The following is a 24665-nucleotide window of genomic DNA, read 5'->3' on the forward strand; positions in this document are numbered from 1 at the left end:
AGTTGCTGATGGTGAAGTGAGTTCTAGGTCATTCCATGAAACTTCTTCCGCTGAGGTGAGGTCCTATTATTATTATTATCATCATCATCAGTGCTTTTTTCTGCGGGTATGCAGGGGTACGCATGCCCTAAACATTTTGTGAATCTAAGTTTGGCCTCATTGAGGGGTAGTATTTCAATATGAGTAGGAAAATGGTATTATTATTATTATTATTATTATTATTATTATTATTATTATTATTATTATTATTATTTCTACTGTTAAAAGTTCCCATTCCTGTTGTTTTCCAGTCCGTTGTTGTTTTTCTTCACGCTTTTTGGCCAAGACCTTGTCGCTGTTCCGCAACCTCCACCCCGGGCGCGCGCGTCACTCGCTGCCCTCTTCATTCCCTTGAAGCCTCCTCCGTCCTTGGAAGGCTTCCCCGATTGTTCATTGTCCCGTGACCTCCTCAGGCCCTTGGCCGGTGCCTGACTGAGGCGAGCGGGCCAGGCTGAGGGAGCGCGCGTAGCGGGACAGGGGCGTATCCTTCCGCGGCGCCCTCCCTTGTGGCAGCGGCTTCGACGCCTCTCTCCCTCTCAGGCAGCGTCTCTTCACTTGAAACTCATTTCGCTAGCCGGGAGAGAGCGAGAGCGCGCGGCGTCTGCCGCTGAGGAGGAGCAATGACGCGACCCGCTCTGCCTCCTCTCTTGGTCCTGGCCGCCTTACTGAGCCGGTGCGGCGCTCAAGTTCTTCAGCCGCCGCAGCACCAGCAGCAGCAGCACCAGCAACAGGCAGCGCCTCAGCAACGAGGTACAGTAAAGTTTGCCGGCATGGAGCTAGTTCCCTAGAGCTGTGAGGGGCTTCTGGTAAACACACACAGACACACTTCGGTTGCTCTCCCTCCCCAGCCCGCTTCTTCTTTCTCCTCATCTCTCGCCTGCTTCTTCTGAGTCTTCCCTCCACGTCAGTAAATGAAGAGAAGCAGCAAATGGTTGGTGTTTCACTGCAGCATCTCCCACAGATGGGCTGAAGAGGAACTTGGGAGAGCTGTGAAAGGCAGCCCGGCTCCAAGTTTCCCCTCTTCTGGTCAAGCTGTTATGCAGGCAGCTGCTGGGCTTCCACGCTGCAGAAGGGCAAAGTGGAGTCGGGCTCCCTTTACGCTCCTTCCCCCCCCCCCGCACCGCCCTGCTTTTTCGGTCCCTTGGAGAGCATTTGATTTCTTCAAAACGCGCCTGTTGCAAATCTGATTTTTCAGACCGAGGGGGTTCTTGGCACCACGTGTTGACGACTTGACGGGACACACATTCAAGGCCACGTCCTTCCAAGAGTCACAATTGACATCAGTTTTTTCAGGCTGCTTTGAGGTTCTGAATATAAGCCTTCCAACTGAGAGTCCCCAGTGCTGGCATTTTATTATTATTATAATTATTATTAGAAAGTGATGCTTATGAACTGGAGAACTGAACCTGTGTTTCTAGGGAACAGTCCCTTTTCTGCTTATTGCTAGACCATTGCCAGGTTTTACTTGCAAACTGCATCTTCCCAAATACTTTAGGCTACTGTATGCGATGGGTAGTTCCATGAAATAGTGAGGTTGTTATGACTTACGATTGTGGTGATGGGGAATAACTCCTCAAATATGGTGTAAGCACCTAGGGTTTGGGCTAGGTGAATGTTGCATTGTATACTTCTTTTTTCTTACTCTGCAATATGATCAATTGGAAAAAGAGAAAAATCACTTAAGAGGATAACATGAGAGTCATATTAATTAGCGTAAGAAATGGCTCCAAAAGACATACAGCATGAATAAAGTCTTACAATATTGAAGTAATTGTATATAGGCTTTAGCATTAGCTAAAGAGAAAGAGTGCTTTTCAAAGAGTACTTTTCTCTTTGAAGAGAAAAGTTTGTGGTAAGGTTAGAAAATGGCTGTGTTGGGGGTGGAGGGATCTGACTAAAAATAACAAGGCCTGTTCATGACTTTAATGTAGAAATCTGAAAGTAATTAAAACATTCAGACTCATCTGATGATTTTCTGCCCACCCCACATTTTGCATTAGAGGACCAGATGCTATGGTCAATAGCCAACTAAACCAACTAAGTGAGGGGGGGGGAATGGACTTAAGTAACTTTAGTCCATTGATATCCACTTAGTTGGATATCATCCTTAAACTTATAGGTTGTGTGTGCCCTTTAGGAAACCTCAAATAGCTGGCTCCTTAATGCTAATTTTAACTCTTTGGAAGATTAATGAGGGCCTGTCAAATGATTAGGAATAAGCACCATTGAAATCAGTGGAACTTACCTTTCATTATTATTGTTTAGTAATTTATGAATTGCATTTTACATGCACCTCAAGGTAATTTATAAACATACCATAATGTTTTAACAATGTTTTAACAACATTACAAAACAACAAGAACGATAGGTTTTAAACAATATAGAATGAGCACCTAAAGTGGAAACCTTTTTTGATCTGTGCAAAGGGTAGGGCTGCTTGTATCTTCTCAGATTCTAAATAGAGTTATAATAAACTATGGGGGGAACTCAGACAGGTTGACTACATTTGGAAATAGACTCACTGGAAAACAGAGAGCAGTCAGTCACATTTTAAAATAGCACATTTAAAATACATTGGGGCACATATTCATTGCTGTTGCCATTTAGTGTTCAGACGAGGAGGCAATTTGCAGCTATAGAAATACATATTTTACCATTTTTCTCGTCTTCTGTTGTTATTTATAGGGGACCACTATCATCATACACAATACTTCAAAGAGCAAACCCAAGCCTGAGATAATACAGGTCCTTGTGTTGAGGACCTTTGAGTGTAAATGTAAGCATTGAGGGATAACCAGTACTAGAGAAGGGAAGAAGGGGAAATTCTGCAGTTCAATATGAACAGGTGTAATTGTATGTGCATCAACTTCATTTCAGTGGGGGTTGAGAACTATGTAGAGTAATGGTTTTCATAAAAAAAGGTGAACAATAAAAGGGGAGGGGGAGATGGCGCTACAGAAGTAACTCTGGAGCATTGAGGTCTCTGGGTAACCTTGACCTTAGTATGAACAGCCAGACTTTTAAGTAGAACCTGGACATTGCTGATGCATTTGAGAGTTGGAATATTGCCATGATCCCATGGAAGCAAGCAGATGAGGATGTTAATGTTGCTATGATTTGTCCAAGAAGAGCGTTACCCGATGTCATTCACATCCCACTGAAACACAGCCAGACTGTATAGCTCAGTCTGTATAGTCTGCCACTATCTTCTGCAGTCTTAAATCTAGAATGCTGGGTAGGGATTAGAACTATAGCAATCCTGTTATGTATGCCATGTTTTTATTGAAAAAAAAATCACAATTTTTGCTTCTGGTGGCAATTGGTTATTCTAGTAGTGACTCCTCACCACTATGCCATATGTTTTTAATGCCTGTACTGTAATAGATAAGTCTACTTTGCATGTAATTTATCTGGGTGGTTATGAAAAGAGAGTTAGTCAATAGCAAGGAAAGAAATTCACTTACTGGCATAGAGAAATTATGCATTTATTATTTTTATTTTTTAATAATAAAAATAATAATGATAATAATAATAATTTTTTATTTATATCCCACCCTCCCCAGCCGAAGCTGGGCTCAGGGTGGCTAACAACAATAAAATAACACAACATTTTAAAATCATTTCATTAAATTTTTTTAGTTCAAATCAAATTTTGCATTTATAGTCCATCTTCAAAGGCTTCAGGGTGGAGTAAACGGTTCCCCTTATTTTTGTTCTAATTATTTGCCACTGCAAGATTGTTATATGGGGCAGCAATAAGGGATATTATGCCCCTTCTTAGAACTGTTCTTCTTAGAACTAACTGCGTGATTCATGGTGTTGATATTTGTGCACATGGCTCTATACAACCTGAAGGAGTGCTTCTTCCAATACCATCTGATCTGGTGCTTTAAGATCTGCTTGTGGTCCCACAGGTGAGGGAAACCTGTGTGTTAATGGCACAAGGCAGGACTTTGTCAGTGACAGCCCTCTGGCTATGAGCTCCTTCCCACCTGATATCTAGTTGTCCCACACATCATCAGCAATTGGTAGTTAGTGATTCACTTTAACAGAGGTCAAATGTTGTTTGCTGATTTGTGTTTTGTTTTTTTTAATATAAATATTTATTAAGATTTTTATAAAAGAAAAGCATAAGTAACAAACAACATTGCTTATATCATAACAAAATTTCATAACTTGTTTAGACTTCCTCACGTCTCCTGCTCCCACTTCATTGTTAAAAAGTTTTTTCAAGCAAATTATCATCTTGTTTACAATCTTATATCCACTCGTTTAAACATAATCTAATAGTTCTCCCAAAGGGTTCGTCTTTTCCTTAATCTCACTTATCATCAAATTCCAATCTAGTTTAGTGGTGGCCAATTATTTATGATCAAGCATCCTTCTTAACATTCAATCAAGTTACAATATTTTTGTAAATAAATTTTAAATTTCTTCCAATCTTCTTCAATCCTTTCTTCTCCCAGGTCTCGGATTCTGCCGGTCATCTCTGCCAGTTGCATATAGTCTATCAGCTGCATCTGCCATTCTTCCAGTGTGGGTAGATCTTGAGTCTTCCAATTCTTGGCAATGAGTATCCTTGCTGCTGTTGTTGCGTACATAAAAAATGTTCGGTCCTTCTTTAACACCTTCTGGCCGACAATACCCAGGAGGAAGGCCTCTGGTTTCTTAGTGAAGGTATACTTAAATACCTTTTTCAACTCATTATATATCATTTCCCAGAAGGCCTTCACTTTAGGGCAAGTCCACCAGAGGTGAAAGAATGTTCCTTCATTTTCTTTACATTTCCAACGTTTATTATCAGACGAATGGTATATTTTGGCAAGTTTAACTGGGGTCATGTACCATCTGTATATCATTTTCATTACATTTTCCTTCAAAGCATTGCATGCAGTGAAGTTCAGCCCAGTGGTCCACAACCTTTCCCAGTCCTCAAACATAATGTTATGCCCAATATCCTGTGCCCACTTTATCATAGCAGATTTAACCATTTCGTCTTGTGTGTTCCATTTTAACAGCAAGTTATACATTCTTGATAGTACCTTAGTCTTTGGTTCTAACAATTCTGTCTCCAACTTCGATTTCTCCACCTGGAACCCTAGTTTTTTGTCATTTTTAAAAACTTTAATCTGGACGTAATGTAACCAGTCTCGCACTTTACCCTCCATTTTCTCCAAACTCTGCAATTTCCAATTGTCACCGTCTTTTTCTAATATTTCCCAATATTTTGGCCATTTGGCCTCCATATTGGGTCTTTTTCGGGCCTTGGCTTCCAGAGGGGACAGCCACCTCGGAGTTTTATTTTCCAATAAGTCTTTGTATTTTGTCCAGACATTGAATACTGCTTTCCTGACAATATGGTTCTTAAAGGCCTTATTGATCTTAACTTTGTCATACCATAAATATGCATGCCAACCAAAAGCATTGTTAAAACCTTCCAAATCCAACACATCAGTGTCTTCAAGAAGTAGCCAGTCTTTTAGCCAGCAGAAAGCTGCGGCTTCATAGTACAGTTTTAAGTCTGGCAGGGCGAAGCCCCCTCTTTCTTTCACGTCAGTTAATATCTTAAACTTAATTCTGGGCTTTTTGCCCTGCCAGACAAATTTAGAGATATCTCTCTGCCACTTCCGGAAACACTCCGTCTTGTCCACAATTTGCAATGTTTGAAACAAAAACAACATCTTTGGCAATACATTCATCTTAATAGCAGCAATTCGGCCTAACAAAGAAAGCTTCAATTTTGTCCAACTGTCCAAGTCTCTCTTAATTTCAGACCAACATTTTTCATAATTATCCTTAAATAGACTCAGATTTTTTGCTGTTATGTTTACCCCTAGGTACTTTACTTTTTTAACCACAGTTAGTTCTGTTTCTCTCTGAAACCGTTCTGACTCTGTATCTGTCAAGTTTTTCCCCAACACCTTAGTTTTCTGTTTATTTAGTTTGAATCCCGCCACCCGACCAAAGTCTTGAATCAGTTGTAATACTCTTTTTGTACTAGATTCTGGCTCCTGCAAAGTCAAGACTAGGTCATCTGCAAAAGCTTTAAGTTTATATTGTTTCGCTCCGACCTGAATCCCTTGCACCAACCGGTCCCCTCTAATCCTATTCAAGAGCACCTCCAGAACCGAGATAAATAACAGAGGGGAAATCGGGCAGCCTTGTCGTGTACCTTTTTCAATTTTAAACTCTTCTGTAACCACATTGTTAACTATCAGTTTTGCCTTCTGTTCTGAGTATATTGCATCAATCCCATTCTCAAAACCCCGTCCCACTCCCATTTCTTTTAAATTTCCCTTCATAAATTTCCAAGAGATATTATCAAAGGCCTTCTCCGCATCTATAAAAATTAACACTGCTTTTGTATTTATGTTTGTTTGCAAAAGTTCCAAAATGTCAATGATGTTCCTTGTGTTGGCAAACATATGTCTACCTGGGAGAAAGCCTGCCTGATCTTTATGAATTACTTCATTTAAAACTCTTTTAAGTCTGCTTGCCAAAATATCTGCAAATATTTTGTAATCCACATTTAAAAGGGAGATGGGACGATAGTTCTTGAGTTGTGTCTTCTCAATTTCCGATTTTGGTATCAATGTGATGAAAGCTTCCTTCCACGATTCTGGCGCCTTCTTTCCCTCCATAATTTCATTACTGACCTCCATCAATGGTTGTATCAAATAATCTTTTAATGTCTTATAATACTTGGAGGTCAGGCCGTCTGGCCCTGGAGATTTGCCCAATTTCATGTTCTGAATGGCTTGTTCAATCTCTTGTCGTGTTATTTTGCTGTTCAGGAGTGATCTATTTTCTTGTGAAAGTTTTTTAAGTCCATTTTTTTCCCAAAAATTGTTTAATCTCAGCCTCATTCTGCGGCCCTTGAGTATATAATTTTTTGAAGTATTTCTGGAAACACTTTCTAATCTCCACGGGGTTCTGAATGTTTCTTCCTTCAATTTCCAAATTTGTGACTACATTTAACTTTTGTCTCTTCTTCAACTGCCAAGCCAGCAGTTTCCCACATTTATTTGCTGATTCAAAAGTTTTTTGTTTCATTAGTTTGATCTTCCATTCTATTTCCTGGTTCATCAGTTTAGAATATTGTGCCTGATGGAGTTTAATTTCTCTCAGAATCGCCTGTGACTTCGGATTCGATCTTAACTTCTTCTCTAACTCTTTAATTTTCTCCAAGATCTTGTCTTTCCTCTCATTTTGTGTTCTTTTTTTTACAGCATTCTGTTGTATCAAGAACCCCCTCATCACAGCTTTGCTTGCGTCCCAAATGATTCTTTTTTCCACCGTAGTGCTCATGTTTATCTCAAAGTAGTCCTTCAAAACTTTTTGGGCCTTCCTAATAATCTCCTGATCTCTAAACAAATTGTCATTCATCTTCCATCTAAAGGAACCGGTTGGTAATAGTGTCATGTCCATTTTCAGTGCATTATGGTCGGAGCAGGTCTTTGGGCAGATTTCCACTTTCCTGACCTTGGGTGCCAGACCTCTAGTTATCCATATTTGGTCGATTCTTGTCCCAAGTCAGCTGGGCTTCAGAGAAGAATGTTCCTTCTTTTCCCAAGGGGTTCTTCGTTCTCCAAATGTCAATCCAGTCCATATTGTCTGTCATTTCAAAAAAGGTCTTTGGTAGTCTGCCATCTTTCGTAACATTTTGGCTTTGTGACTTATCCATGTAAGTTGATACGACTCCATTCATGTCTCCCATCATAATGATGTTGTCATAGTCCAGATACTCCAGCATAGTCTCATGCAACTTCTTATAAAATTCCGATTTTCCTTCATTTGGTGCATAAATTCCTAATAGCAGAATCTTCTCTCCTTGGTGTTGTATTTCGATTGCCAAAATTCTTCCATGTTCATCTTTAAATAGAAATTTAGGTGACAGGCTCTCTTTTGCATAAATCACCACGCCTCTCTTCTTTACTGTGTCTGAGGATATAAATTCCTGACCGAGTCTTTTGTTTATTAACACTTTTCTATGGAGCCTAGTCACATGTGTTTCTTGTAGGCAAATAATGTCCAATTGTTCCTTTTTTAATATATGAAAAAATTTCCTCCTTTTTTCCGGAATATTACAGCCATTTATGTTCCAACTCAACAGTTGCAGAGACATCCTGAATAAATCTGGTTATTTTTCTGGGGGTGGTACCTTGTTCACTGGGTCTTCAGAATGCAAGGGTGCCGGTGCCTCTGGTACTCCAGGCCCTGAGGGTAATTCGAGTCCTTTTTGAAGGTCCTCTCCGTACACGTTTAGAAATTTATCTCTATCTTCCAATGTTCTAATTTTAATCTTCTTCCCTCTGAAAGTAAAAGATAATCCTTGAGGAAAGTCCCACCTAAAGATGATTGAGTTACTCCTCAACAGTCTTGCTAGCTCCAAATACTCAGATCTAAGATCCAAAAGTTGTTTAGGAATGTCCTTGTAAATTTCAATTCTTTTGTCCAAAATGTCCAGTGACTTTCCGTAGTGCAGGCCCAGAATCTTGTCCCTTTCCTCCTTTGATCTCAATGTTATCAAACAGTCTCTGGGTTTGTCTTTCTTTATAAGTCTTCCAAGCCTGAAAGCTGATACAATTTTAAAGTCTTTTTCCTCTAAGTTCCAGAACTTGGAAAATATTTTGGTCAGAAACTCAGCTAAGTTGTCTTCTTCCACTTCTGGGACCGACCTTATCCTTAAATTAGTCTCCCTGTTCCGTAATTCAATCATAGAAAGGTAGGTCTGGTGTTCTCCTGCTTGTTTACTGAGTGGTCTCACCTCTTTTTCTAGCTTTCCAAGTCTTTGGCTGGTATCCTCAGCCAATTTCCGATTTTCACCTGTAGCCTCCTTCAATTCTCCAATTGCTTGTGCATTCTGTGCCACTTGTCCAGTTAGTCTATTTAGACATTCTGTATTTTGGTCGATTTTAAATGTTTGCTCATCAGCTTTTTTATCCAAGGATTCAACTCTCTTATCCAAAGATTCCAATTTTTCATAGATTTTCTCTAAAATGGAAGCAGTTGTTCCTGAGGCCATATCTTCCAATTGTAATTCCTCAGTTTCTCCTTCCCCTGCCCTTGGCAGGGATGCAGCTTCTTCCTCAGAAAGCAAGATAGGCACAGACGATCTACGTGGCTGTAAGGCTGTGGCTAAGGTTGTTTGTCTAGTTCTTACTCTAGATTCCTTTTCTTTAGGCTCCTTTTTTCTTGCACCACTCATTCCAAAGTTATCTAAAAGTCAAGGTCAAGCTGAGTTATTTCCCATGAGAAAGAGACGGCCCAGATGGTAACAGTCAAACAGGAGGCCGGGAAAGAGAAAGTAAAACAATGCCACTGCTGTAAATTCCAAGACCTCTAGGGGGAGCTTAAAAAATCTTCAATTCCAATAAAGTCCATAAAATCAAAATTAATGTCCAGGAGCCTTCAAATAATAAATTTTAGCAGAGTTGGTATTAAATGAACACAATGTCTCAAATAGTGCTTGCTGGTATTCCAAATGGTGCCTCAAAGTAGCAATTCCAGACCCCCTCAGATTGTTTCCAAGTTTATATTCGAAGTATCCAGATCTGCAGGCTGACTGCTACAGTTACTCAGGCAGTTCCAGCACCTGGGTTTTTAACTTAAATTGTAATTCCAATAGAAGAAGATATCACAGTCCAAATTAGAAACGCAAAATCCAATGCTTACAGTCCTATTCTGCTTCAAAAGAGGTTCAATGGGTGCTCAGATCCATTAGGTTAAAAGTTCACTCTCTGCCTCCACTCCTCCTGCTCTTTGCTTTGAAGTTCAGTAGCAGCGGAAGACGGACTTCCTTTTTTTCGTCAATCCGCTTTCAGCCAAATTCCGAAGCTTTTTAAATCTTTAAAAATTTTTAAAGTCATTGTTACTCACGGGTTGTTGTTTTCCGAAACATAAATTCCAGGAAGAAAGGTCAGCGCTCACCGGCAACAGCTTCGCGGCTTCGCTCCGTTGATTGCGGAGCGACCCTCAGCGCCGCTACCCCCTCCGCGATCCGGAGCCCCTTACGGGGTTCCTTCAACGTTTTGGGGGCAGCTCCTGGCGCCCGCCGGGTCCCAAGACCACAGGCTTCTGCCGCCTGCGGTTTTCCGATGTGGGTCTCCGCTTTGCCGTAGCGGACGACCCGTTTCAGCGGAACTTCCCTCTCCTAGTTAGAAGAGGGCAGCCATTACCGTTTGCGCCGCCTCCGGAAGTCCTGCTGATTTGTGTTTTAAAGGTTGATATTGTTCTGTTGGTAATTTTAATCATTGTTGTATATTCGTACTGTGTTTTAAGATTGTGGTTGCCTCTCTGCGTTCTTTTAGGAGGAGCAGTAAGGTAAAAGAACAATAAATACATGAATAATTGACTGATTAACTCTGAGAGGTTAGCACTGAGAGGTTTGGCTCAAGATCCCTTGCTGAGATTTGTGGAGACTTTATCTTGGATCTCCCCAGTCCTAGGTCAACACTCTAGTCATCACACCAGCTATAGATGATTGTGATACAGAAACAAGGATGTGATAAGGCACCATAACATTTCCACCAATATTACCAGCCTTCCTTGTTCCTTGTTACTCACAATTACATCTCTGTCATCCTTGAAGCATTGTATATTTTGAGTGATCCAGATAAACTTTAATCAAAGGAGAGGATTGCAAGGTCAGCCCTTCCTGAAGGATATATCTGAACACCTTATAGAATAGAAGGCATTGTATGAAATACACTCTAGGAAACCTTTTTTTAATCTGAGTAACAGTTTGCTGCTGTTCCCTGTCTGTCCTTATATCCTGTCGCTCTTTGAGTGACCCGACAATTACCTCCTGCCTACTTGGTAGGATGAAGTTGTAGGAGGATTATGAAAAGGACTGTATTTAACAGGCTTGGTATTGAGCAATATACAAGTTCCACACCCCTGCGATGCATCTGCGACTATTTCATTTGTTCAAAGCTGCCATTTTGTTCCAAGCCAATCTAAGCACACATTCAGAATTTGGCACAATATGGGGAACAGTTATTCTGTCCTTTCTTCAGTGGGGAGGCATTGCATTTAATAAACAATACTGTGTAATAAATACCGTGATAGTACTAAATGGCACTTTCAGATATTTTGATATATATGCCTGTCAACCATGTTCAGGGCATTTGGGGTCATGAGATAGTTAAGACGTTTACAGGATTTCCAGATGGCAGTTAAAATGTAGAATTCCAGCACATCTTGCACCTCAGACAATATGCTACTCTGTAATTTGACTTTTTAAAGTTGTTTAGAGACTTTGTGGTCAGAAACCTGGAGTTAATTTAATATTTAGCTTGTTGCATCATATGTTACTTATTTTTCTGTTAACTGAACTATGCTTTTTCCCCCTCCTAGAGGTCTTTTCAAAAGTATCAGGTCTGCATCAGGTCTGTTTTGCTGTTTAAAGATACACACATAGGAATCTTGGTGAGAAATTCTATTTTTATTTTGTATGCTTCATGGTATTTAGCCAGTTGCCCCTGCTTCTTATTTTAGGTTTCATTACATAGAAGCATTGTATATCAAAGTGACAATTTGTGTTTGGGGCAATATGATGTTTTAGTTGCAATGTCACTTCAAAATTTGTTCACACCAGCATATTGAAATTTAAGATAATAAACATTTCTTTGTAGCATGGATCAAAGCAGAATGCTTAAATTCATGGGAAAAAATACATTTCAAAAACAATTACTACTACAAATGGTAGAATGCATACAGATGTCTACATGATGTGCTTCTGTACAGCACAACATAAATTTAATGGTGATTGTATTTCATAACATTGCAATCAACAACAGTACATGCCAGTGTCACTTACTGTCCACTGTAATATAGCTGTCATATTTTTTTTAGACAAAATATCACCAAGAAAGAATGTACTAGTTTAAAGCAAGTGATCTTTAAAGCAGGTGATCTTCTTTCATGCTTTGAACTGCTTCATCAACCTAAAAAAAGGATCTGATTCCATCTGACATAACGTGTGGCACCTTAAATAACTGCAAATAGAATTGGAAAGAAATATATGTAGCAGTCTTGACAAATCATGATTCAAATGGAAAGTTAGCAAAGACACGGGAGAGATATAAAAAACTTGGATTTATTTTAATTCTGATCCTTTTAGTGTATATTTGAGATGCAAACTCATCTGACTGTATGAGAAAAACACTTTTAACCCTTCCCCGCTTTGTTTCTATCCTGCAAATCCTTCCCCAGGTTATTTAAAAATATTTGTTTCCCAACTGGTAATGACCACATTAGGGTGGCCTCAGGAAGAATTGTTTGGGCCGAGAAAATTCTTGGGAATGGAATCTGGCCAGCAAGTCAGTTCCTGGGTTCCTCCACTCTCAGTGGAATATTTTGAGAGATAGATGGGGCCCATTTGATAATCACCTTACTCCGCTATAATGTTAGATGGCTTCCACTTTGCCAGCTAAGGTATGGTTGACATTGTTACTGACTGGGAACTTCCAAGCTTCCATGACTTCCATAGAAAACTCAGTAGTGCAGTCCTGAAATACATGGATATTGTTTTTCGTAATTAACAACAGGGTTGGACTACCTGTTATATTTTTTTTAAAAACCTCTTGCTTGGTGGATGCTTCATCAACATCACACATACAAGTTTCACAAGGGCTTGCCAGAGTCTTGCAACAGCTTATCCCTTTGAGTCAGAGCCTAATGTCATTACAGCAGCTGCAGCAAGGATATACTAGTGGACTATTGTGAAATCTTACCATGAATAATTTACTTACTTTCTCATTCCAGCCTAAGTACTATTCCAGCATCCAATTCTGTTGGAAGTTGATAGTCAAATGTTTATGCATTGTTTTCAAACTTTTAAATCATAGCCAGTTCTTTCAAACAGCCATAAATGCTTGCATGTCACTGGGTTTTGCTATTCAAGCAGCAAGGAAATGCTCTTGGATAGCAGCTGCAAAGAGCTATTTATTTTATTTAATTAGATATTTATAAACCAAACTTTCATTTAAAACATCACATGGTGATATACACACTAAAGGCACGTTATTACAACAAAAACATCAAACACATCAGTAAGAGGCGATTGGCAAGGAATAACAGATTTGAAAGACCTACCTGAATAAATATTTCTAGAAAACATTTAGAAATGAGTAGGGATGGCTAACACTACTCATACTTCATGTGATAGGACAACTCCCAAGCCTTCAGGATATGTGCCAGATGTGATAGAATTGGATGTTCATGCAACTCACGTGTGATATCATGTATCCCTTTCAGAGTTTTGAAGACAATTCCTTTAATAGACAATAAAACACTCAAGACAGGTTCATAAGGATGTAGGTGACCCTACAGTAGTTTAGGACTTTAAAGGTTAGTGCTAGTACTTTCAATTGAGCTCAGCAACAAATGTGTACATTTGTTGCACAAACTGGTGCAAAGAAAGCATTACAGTAGTCTAGTCTGGATATAAGCAGCCAGGTGTACTTTCTCCAGAAAGGGTTGCAACTGGCAAACCACCTTATATGGATAAAAGGCATTCCAAGAACTACCTGTTCCTCCATATATAACACTGGGTACAGGAGAATCCTCAAGCATTGTAATTGTTTCTTTAGGGAATGTATAGAACTTGTCTATCTAGACCAGTGGTCTTTTTAACCACCTGAAATTCCACGTTCTGCTTTGGCAGAAATGTAGCCAGGAACTGATTGCATAGAACTGATCCATTGCTCTTGCTGACTGTGACTGGTGTATTAACATCACCTATGGAAGAAAAATGAGTCATTGGAATTGAATATATAGTTGGTATGCACATGTAATAGAATGTGATTCTTTTATAATACTGTCAGAAACAAAAGAATCAGGCTTTCTAAAATAGTGCCAATGTTCTGTTGGTTAGACATGTTACCAAAGGATGTGCTTCCCTCTCCTAATCACTTCTGCACTGGCCATACAGCAAAAATATTTGCTGGAGTGGGTGGGTGACTTTGCCATGCACACTCTATGCATTGATTATGCTTACAGCAGCTGTGCTTCTTCTTCCCAGTTGTAATACAGACAAGTGAACAGTGTGTCAGTTAAACATGTGGATATTTTCTACCACCTACATATCTTGGTAGCTAGAGAGAGCCTCCAATGTGTGTTTGTTCTACTGAAGGCTAACAAAATCATTTTGTACATGAGTTACATACTATGGTCTAGCTGGCCATGCATTAAATAGCAAATAAAAATGCATCTTGCCACAAAGGACATTTTATATCCATCCATGCATGCATGCACTATGGAAAACACTTAACAGAAGATAAAAATGCCTATAATGCTGGAATGAAATGTGAAGTTAGAACATTTAACAAAAAGCTGTAGAAAACTAAAACAACAGTAGAATACTGTCACCTTGGTAGGACAAGAGAAGGTTAACGGGCAGAAAAGAGGACAACCCTTTTTCAAAAAACAATGCTGGCTCATGGTCCAATTGTTGGGATAATTTATTGTCTTCCCAATTGGAGCTGAAGAACTGAGTAAGAGCTGGGGTTGCTAGTGCTAAGTAAGAAATCGTGGATGGAAATGAACAACAAATGCCTGGTATTTTGACTATGATAAGATCATCTTAAATGCGAGAGTTGAACACTCATCTCATTGTGGAATGGTGATTATTCAACACAGGATTTTAGTCAGTGATTTTACTTCTGTTAATACATTAAGCATGACAGTTGTTGAATAGAAAATGTAGCAATATGCTTCTGCATTAAAAGCAAAATTTTAGATAATAATGGTGCCAGAAATTGGTAATCCAGAGTAGATTCTAACATTTACTGAAAAGCATGCTACCATTCCTGAACTGTCAAATTTTGGAGAGTTCATAACTTTTGACAGAAAACATTGTTGGCTTCAGAAGCAGGCTTACCCCCTTAAATCCTGAAGCCATCTCTGGGAATGGGCAGCCATCACTGCAGAACCTCTGTGCCACTTCGAATGTGGCTGGTGGCTATTGGCTGAAGGGATATCATCTGTCTCCAAAGCTGGCCTCTGAGCTAGAACAATGTTGCTGAAGCTGGACGTTTCAAAGCAGGTGCCCTATTGCTGAGCTATGGCCTCTCGCAAAGCAGCTCACCTCATAAAAATCAGTAACACATCATATAGGATGTGAAAAACACATCCTATAAAATATAAACTATAATCCATCTCAGCCAAAGCAGCCTTCTGAAACAGTTAAATGCCTAAAAGTATAAATGGTCAGAACCTGACTAATCTCCTGATGAAGAATTCTCAGAACTCAGAAACTTGCACACTTACTTTAAGACATTTGGGTTGGCTTAATGACATGGCTACCTTTACTCCAAAGGTACCTTGGGCTGTATTCAACATCCATGTCCCATCAGTGCAAGGATTTCTGATTGCAGAAGGAACTCCTGTCCTCTCCTCCATCTGTACCTTTCCAAAATATGTTCCAATCTGCTGTTCCATGTAGATTCAGTCAAACATGTATGTATATTTATATTCATTTCTGGGAGTATAATTATGTGGATTTGCAATGCTATTTATTGGCTGTCTTTGAGAAAAGGGCAATGAAGAATAAATAATATGTACCCCTAGAGTGTTTTCAGTAGAATGAAGATCAAAGATTTAGATATTTTCAGGGGACATAAATACAGATTAAAAAACAAGCTGCATTAGGTATTCTTCTTGCCACTTTAATTTTGTCATAAGTAATTATAAATGTAACTGGAAGTTGAAAAGCAATTGCACTGGATAATACAGGAGACATTAATTTTCAGAAAACTTGTCACAATCAAATTTGAGGGATTTGCAAACTTAAAAAAAAGACTTTAAAAATATTTTTTCCCTTCTCTACACTTTCATTTTATAATAGCAATGACTGCCCGTAGGCAGGGTAATTTTCATGTATTAATGATGACTTTTCCTGGGTAATGACTGAAGATATTGCCAAGAGCCACCAACCTTCCATGGTTGGCTATTAATCTTCCAGAAATGCCCTGTGACTTGACTGTAATGACTTAATTGTATTCTAACAGTTTGAAACCAGCATAATTCCCCTGCATTTTGTCAGTCATTATATATTCCTGGTAGTGGTACTAGAATTGTTTTCTTCTATCAACAGTGCCTCTTGAAAGAACAGCAAAAACCTTTAATACAATGATGTATTTTTAAAATCATGAGAGCATAACCAGGCTGATAAAATCACTGTCATTGCATCTTTTCTTGTAAAACAGATCATTGCCAGTGGTGATAGTGAAGTTGGAAAAATAATCTCCTGCTGTAATGCCACAGTATACATCATTATTCATAGTTACATTGTACAAAGATTTATACAGGACAGTGAAGAAAAGTACCTCAACTTATTAGTATCATCCAGCATATTAAACCTAAAAGCAGGAAGGTATTTTCAGCATTGTACTTATGATGTCACTGTGAAATGTTGTCTCTGGTGACCATACCCAATGTGTTGTGTAGAGGGGAACATAAATTATTGAGGAATATGGTTTTATTTAAGAAACCTGATCTCTTTAATATACCCCAGAGAAGGCTGTTGGATTATTTGGTCACGGAGTAGATCCTTGCACGTATGGAAACCTTTCTGATTATACTGAGCTCTAGGGGCAAATTAAAATGTTAAGGGAGCAATAGTACCTCTGGTGGGTACTATCATTCTCCTTTTGGGGTAGTTTGGCCATCTTTGGTGCCACCTGGCACTCAGCTCTCACCTGTGGCTCCTGGAAGCTGCCAGCATGCAACAGCAGCCACACCCCGGAATGGTTTTGATTGGCTGGCTAAACCTTCAGTGAGTTAAGGACTTCCTCTGCATGCAAAGATAGGCTTCGGCACATTGAGTGGATGAGACCAATAGTGGGTCCAATGGTCAAGAATGGTCTTGTCTACATATTTTGACAATGACATCATGCCATTATATTAACATTTGTTTTTGGCATCTGTCTCTCTCTAGAGACAATGAAGTGCCCGTCCAGGGTTGAAGTCAAACTGAAATGTCTTTCCCATGGTGCAAGCCTGGGCAGTGTGTATGGAGGTCCTAGGCTGTCCAGACAACAAGAATTTTTCTCTTCCTAGATGGGTTACTTTTCCAGGTTGACATGCCCTGAGTTCATGAATGGTATCACCCAATATTAACTTAAGAACATAAGTGGTTGAAACCCAAGGACCGTTTAATCCAGCATCTTGTCTCCCTCAGTAGCCAACCAGATTTATCTGAAAAGCCCATAAGTAGAATGTAAAGAATCAGCCCATTCTGATGCAGTTATTCCCTACATCAATTATATACCCTTTCACTTCGTGCAAAGATGCAGGATACATACTTAGTAATTTACAATGTAAAATTAAAAACATGTAGTGGGAGACCCAATGGGTGCCACCTAGGTAACAGAAGACGTCTGTCTGTAAAACAATGAGGGATGCTTTAAGGGAATACCCACTCCCCCTTGTAGCTGTCCCCCACCAATAATCTCTGGAATTTTCACATTATAGCACAAGTTGCAGAACAAATTAATTTCATATAGTGTGAAATTTACTTTTTGCATTGTGTTGAGGTTAGCTTGTCCTATAACTTGTGGTATAATAGAAATAGCTGAGTGACTAAATGATTGAACAAGTTATTGAGCAATGGGTCACTTAAGTGCTAGCAGCCATTATGCTTATTGAATGTAAATGTATATGAAAGATATCTCTGCATCTTGGAATTACATTAACTGGTGACAGCTTGAGACACATGAGAAATTAGACCAACAAGGTCAGTACATTCTATAATTATGCTATTGTAGTTCCATTTGAAGACCACTGTTTAAATCTGGATCATGCATCAGACTGATCCAATATGACTGCTTTTTAATGGTGTTCTAATATAATAAAGCAGGGGGAGTCTCCTTAGAAATAAAAACATAGTAATGATATGAGGTATTGGAATTCCTTAATAGAGACACACATTGCTTACATGAACAATCAGTTTCCTGGAATCATCCCACATTTTGCTGGCTAAAATGAAAGATGTCAGCTGGACCTTGCGAACATCTGTTTTCAAAGCTCTAAGGAACAAAATTGTTCAGAATGTTCTCAGGTTGTACTACATTAAAGCTACTGATCTTTTTCAGCACTCTCTCACACAGTGACACACAACCCACACAATTTCATTTTAGAATGCCCTCAATAATATTTCACTTTCTTGGTAAAGCTAAACCCTATTTAATGAGAAAAGGAGATGTTTGCATTGGATCCCAACCATTGGAAGTGTGTGTGTGAATACCCCACAGCAAATTGCTAGGTGGCTTCCTTTATTCAACTCACCAGGCCTCTTCCTCTGGCCTTGGCACAACCCACAAAGCATGACACCTCTGCCACATAGCCTCCCACTACAGTGGTACATCTGGTTACATACTTAATTCGTTCTGGAGGTCCGTTCTTAACCAGAAACTGTTCTTAACCTGAAGCGCCACTTTAGCTAATGGGGCCTTCCGCTGCTGCCACGCCCCCACCGCGCAATTTCTTTTCTCATCCTGAAGCAAAGTTCTTAACCCAAGGTACTATTTCTGGGTTAGGGGAGTCTGTAACTTGAACCGTATGTAACCCGAGGTACCACTGTACTTATCTGAGGAGGATGGCCCAGTGGTCAGAGGTTTCAAGACACATAGCTCCAAGTGAGCAACTTGCTTCATCAAAAGTTAGGAGACTTTTAAAGTATGTATTCAGACTACCTCTCCCAGGCATCACTCTCTTCAGAGTCTTAAAGGGTCAACCTCTGCCTCCCACTCCATTCCATAGACTCTTCCCTGGTATTCTCCCTGCACTGTTGCACCAAGTGATGTGTGGTTAGAAGCACCTAGTTTCTCAGACTTAGGGGAAGTTGCCCATGTGAGTACAGACTACAGGTCCTGGTAGCCCATGACATTCTTCTGGGGACTCCTTTGGACAGACTTGTGTGCTGTGTTACCCTGATCTCCAGCAGACAGCTCAGAGCCCTGAACGTGATCATGCTGCTTAGCTGGTGCCTCTGCAGTTTCTGGCTCTGTGTCTGGATTGCTGCTGGATTCAGGGGTCATGCCACTGACTATCTGAGTAATTTTCTCAGTGTTTAGCTGAGAAAGAAATTGCTAGATGCAGTACAGCCTGTCAATAAAGAGGAAAACCTTTAGCAATTCCCCAAGCCTTAGAACATAGGAGAAATCGATTTGTTTGTCCCCCCCCCCCAATTTGGCATTTTGCAGCAGATAAGGAGATAAAATCCTGATTTTCACTGGGCCCCATGGTTATAAGTTCTAATTATTAACTCCTGTTCTCTTAGCTTCACAGTAATATTAGACTTGAGAAAGGAAATGAAGGAGGGATTGGTACTAACCTTGTGAGTCAGCTCCCAGGGGTTTGTTCTTTTAAGCTAATAAACAAATTGTAAATTTCAGCTTATATAATGTGTCCAGGAAACTATAAATTAAATAATTGTACAAGCGTCCTAGATAATGCATCTGGAGTTGGTTACTACACTCACATCCTACCAAGAGCAAGCATCATGAGATATTAGAAGTCTGATAACATTGCAAGCCTTTGAGCGCCATGCATTCTCATCTGGAACAGAGTTTCCTGTAGTATTGCTGATATGCCAGATCAAATAAATGGGTGTCCAAAATCAACCTCCACTATTACTGCTCTCTTTTAGTTCCTGTCAGTGCTGTGATTTGTTGCTAAATGTAACTGTACATAAAACAGCAGGAGAAGCGCAGGGTTTCTTCCTCCTCCTCTGCAGTTTTGCATTGATGCCGAGTTCACTTTTAGACAAAAAACAACACGAATGTGGCTTACATAGCTTTTTGGTAAAGAGAATGTGGTTAATTCTGCTTTTCTGCTATGGTTAGGTGTACAATTTTTTATTCAATAGGACGGACTTCCAAGTAGCTATTCACTTTCAAGTTTCTCGCTTGGGGATGACATTGTTATTTCTCTTTTCATCCTTCTGATGTTAATATTCCTGTGCTGGGCTTCTACACAATAATAAGCACTAGAATTCCCCCCTCCCATCTCATTGATAACAGCAAAAAATAAGTACAGCAAACAATATAGGCTGTAGAATTAAGTGTATAAAAAAGATTCTGTTAGTTCCTCCACATTATACCCTTACAGAAATAATTATGAAAAATATACTCTAGGGAAGGAGCATTGCTCAATAGTAAGGCACCTGCTTTGCATGCAAAAGTTGCCAGGTTCAATCTCTGACATCTCCAGGTAGGGCTGGGGAAGTTTTCTTCCTGAAACCCTGAAGATAATCTGTCAGAGCTATTGAAGCAGATTCTGTTACATAGCCAGGGCAAACCCTAGACTGAAAAGGGCCAAGAAAAACCATTTTATTCAGAAAAGCTTAGAATTGTTCAGCCACAACATGCTAAAGTATAACTAATTCACATTTATTGTATAAAAATACTCCTTGTCTCTTCTGGTTTTTTTTACAATAATATTTTATTAGGTTTTCTCAAGAAAAAAGACCACAAAGATAACAAAAAGTAAACATCAAAGACAAAAAAAGAAAAATTACAACAATCAGAAATCAAAAATTCCACACAAAAAAACAAAAGGATAAGAAAAATAAAAAATAAAAATCTCTCCTTTCAAATTCTCAGCATTCTTTTACTTATTTTCCTGACTTCCTCTCACCTCCCTCCTTGTATTCCATTTTAAAATTAATTCAGCAAATTCATACCACTTCTCTTACCCTTATTTATAATCAAACCATTCTTGCAAATTCTTATTTCCCCTTATTACTGAAGCCACTTCATTTTTTCTTACATTAATTTCATTAATTTTATCTTGTCCTCAAATTTTTAAAGTTCTTAGATTTAAACCATTACTAAAGCCAATTACTTCCTTTCCAGCATCTCTTAATATTTCATTAGAATTGCACTAATTCCATAAATAAGAATTTATTACAAAAGCATTTCTCATTTTAAATTTCTCCAACGTCCCTTTTCCTGGTTCCGGATAATGTCAGTCCTTAAGTCTTTAACTCTTGTCAATCCGGTGTTCTAATATCTGAAGCTCTCAAGTCACTTCCAGGCCCCCTCTGCGAGTTTTCTTGTTTCTGTTTGTAGTTACATAAATCCTTGTTCCCTGTGGTATTCTTTCGCATTTTCTTCTCTTTCTCTTTGGGGAGCCAGTCTCTGGAGAACTCTATGTAGTAAAATTCTTCATCTCCTTTTATCCAATTGTCCCATTCCCCAGTGTTGCACTCCCCAATGTTTAGTTTGTAATCCAAAGGGTAGTCATTCCAAAGATGATCTTCCACTTGTTTCGCACCACCCCAACCCCCGTCTCACTCCGGAGCCCTTTGTAGAGCTCCTTTGCCAAACAGAGGGGCGCAAATGGTGCCTGCCGAGTCCCACGGTCGCAGGCTTCTTCCGTCTGCGATTTTTGAAAGGTTCCCCGCTTTGCTGCAGCGGTAAGACCCGGTTTCTGTGGAGCTGTCTCCCCCTGAATCAGGGGGAATCCGCCATTGTCGGAGGCGCCGCCTCCGGAAGTCTTCTGAATATTATTCAGTGACTGTATTCAGACGTAATGCCAAACCATGGCAGATTAATGCATTGGGGCTTCCCAAAGCAGGATATCAAACCACAGTTTGAAGTTAATTTGTCTAACCTGGGGTTTGTGGTTATGTTTGAATTCACAAGAAATTTCCAAGCATCAGAGCTTTAGCTCTGCCTCAGTAGGCTTCTGCCCTATGAAGATGAATGTTGTTCCACTTTGAGAAGCTACTGTCCTTCAGAGACAGAAATGAAGTTAAGAGGCTGGGTTGCTGAACAGATGGACAATAAAAGCAGACAAGCGGCTATAAACTATGATTAGCCTGCTGCGTTTGTGCAACCGTGGTGTGGATTACTAACTGTGGCTAATACAAACCATAGTTTCTGTGATGGCTGAATTGAGTCAGTTCTTTTGTGAGTGTGAGGGAGCTATTGTGATCCTTGGGACCCTTCAAAGTATATGAAAGTTATGTACCAATTAAGAGAGAGATTGAGAAATCAAATAAACCAAATTAACATAATCTACATGCTCTCATTTTTCCATTGTTTTGCAAGAAGGATTATGATGTTCTTGTGTTTGGGTAGTCTGACTGTGTTTGAACCTTGTTTTGAAATAAAGGAACAACAGCTGTAGCCTTGGGTATCTTTTGAGAGTAGGTGTGGTTCATACCCACCATCCCAGCAGGATGGCTTTGTTTTATTTGAAATGAACTTGGCTGCCTTAACTGAACTTGAATGAACACAGAAAAAGTACAAATCTTCCTTTGAGATCTTCTTGTTCTTTCTTCCTAGAACAGTAAGCCAAAAAGGAAGGTCTTCAGCTTTAATGGTGTCAGACATGAAAAACAGCCCTCATGAGGAGGCTGTATTTTCTTGCTTCAAAACATTAACTGGAAGGATAGATGTTCCTAATGCCACTGTTCTGAGCAACATAAGGACAAGATAATCCTTAAATACAAGTAGCCCAGAAAAATAATAGATGAAGCAATATTTAAAGATGTATATTTTGACAGCACTGAAGTGTTGTTTATGACCAATTGCACACAGACTTAACAATTTAAAATCACAGTCCTTCCAGTAATGACTTGCTAGGATTTTGTATTATATGAATTTTATACTATGTGAAACAACTCAGATGGGGAAGGCTTCCAGACCCTTTTGGAGGGTAATATTGTCCTCATTCTGCTCTAGATGTCACCATCTGTTGCTTAAAGATAAACAGGGTGGAACTATTACCTGAGAGGAAGCAAAATATTTTCTAATACTTCAGCAAAATCCATGCTGAACACAAAATTCACTATTGATCATCAGGAGAACCATGTTACATAGATGGAAATGTAACCAAGTAATTGTAACTTGCCATGTTCTTAACCTCCTAGTCTACTGTTGGTGGTGTGTTTATTAAGTCCTGGGTGAGCCACCAAGCATAGTTGGTAGGTTGCAATTTATTAGTTGGGAGACAGGTTGTGCAGGCCTGATCTAATGTAGCAGTGCTAGCTGCTTTTGGAATCAATATACTGTACTGGGTTAGAATTATTGATTTAGCCCGCTATATGTTCACAATAAAAGCACTCAGATTGTTTGGCTGTATGGGATTATTTCCTCCACTTTTTGCCTGTTGTGTAGTTGGGAAAAAAGGTTGAACACCCCCCCTCCTTCAATCAGCTGTTTGACTGGGAAGGGTAAGCCTCAGAAATCAAAAAAGACTCATGTGACTTTCTCTCTACTGAAATGTTTTTCTGACCTGTGTGGAAGATGTTTAAGGTAAAGCAGCTTCTGTATAGGCTAGGTGAATATTTAAAGGATTGCCTGATTCCACATGTAGCTGGTCCACCAAACAATATACAGCCAGTTTCAGGCTCATTCTGTTTTCTATATTCTGCTGTTCTTAATCTGTTGCATTATTTCAGTGACTACGTTCCATGTACATGTATGATTTAAGTAGAACTGGCATGCATTAAAACTGGAGATCCAATATCTGTCATATTCCAGTGCTATGAATGTTACCTGCAGAGAAATACACTTTAACTGCAGTTACCCAGCAGGTCAGTACTTACAACAATTTAAATGTAAGGGGAAATGGGTGGAAATCCCACTGTATTTTAGTGACCTGTTGCCATTTAAATTTGGTTTTAGTTCAGATGTAATATTCAATACATCATTGGCTGTAATTGCAACTACTCTATGCTTTTCAAAATGCAGTTTATGAAACACAGCACCTCCCCTGACAATAGTCTTACTCTTTCTTTTATAAGTATTTCTTCCACTGAAGAAAAATTACTGTTGACATTTTTCACATAAAGCCAACCTGCCCTTTAAATCTTATCCAGGTGGAGATAAGAACTTTATCCTCAAATTTAAAGCCCTGCACACAAGTGTGCACATACACACAGAGCGAGAGAATGCCTGGGATATAATAGACAACAAACGTGAGCATAGGACTACTTTTGCAAACTTACTTTTTGTTTCAAACAGAAACAAACAAACAAAAAAACTCTGAAGGGATCAACATATTCCCCCCTCTTCCTTCCCCCAAAATGAACAGTTCACACATGGTAGCTTTAAAGTCTTTAAAGTGGTTTGAAAATACCCTTTTGCTTTCCCACTGTGCCCTCCTTGCATACATAGATGCCTTGATTCATTCTGCTTGAAACTGAGCATGGCCTGTAAAAAAATAATCTGTAACGTTAAGTTAAAACTAACCAAAGAAGAACATTGTCAGCAAAAGCTGAAACTGGCTTAGACTGAGTTAAAGTAATAAGGCCAGTGTTGCCTGCTCTACCTGACTGCAGCTCAGTTCTGACACCTCTCAGGTGGGCACCATTGCCATCTAAGAGAATGAAGGAGGTGTTTATAGTGTGTTCTGGCACCTCTTTGAGCTGCCATGATATTTTCAAAAGAGTTTAATGGTGTAGAAGATATACTCGTGTAATGAAATTGTGGACCTGAATCCACTGCATCTGTGAAAGTGGTGTGCCTACAAAAATAGTTTTCAGGTTACGGAACATGAACTGAAAACTATTTTAGGAGACATGTTTCCCTTTTCGATGACAGTTCTATAAAAGTGAAAATCCCCAATGACTCACAGTACTCCTAAACACCTTTGGGAAGATGTCAAGA

General features: G+C 39.4%; 1 protein-coding gene across 10 annotated transcripts in view; it reads left to right on the plus strand.

Annotated features, from left to right (window-relative positions):
* Nucleotides 1–468: 468 nt before the first annotated feature.
* Nucleotides 469–24665, plus strand: part of LAMA2 (laminin subunit alpha 2) — a 453343-nt gene continuing 429146 nt past the window's right edge. For all 10 annotated transcript variants that reach the window (XM_083731000.1, XM_083731002.1, XM_083731004.1 and 7 more), the window contains exon 1: nucleotides 469–789. In XM_083731000.1, coding sequence (XP_083587126.1) covers nucleotides 660–789 — 130 coding nt within the window. In that variant the 5' untranslated portion in view covers nucleotides 469–659. The remainder of the gene's footprint in view (nucleotides 790–24665) is intronic.

This window comes from Podarcis gaigeae (genome assembly GCF_964106915.1).
Source record: "Podarcis gaigeae genome assembly, chromosome: 3".
NCBI lineage: Eukaryota > Metazoa > Chordata > Lepidosauria > Squamata > Lacertidae > Podarcis > Podarcis gaigeae.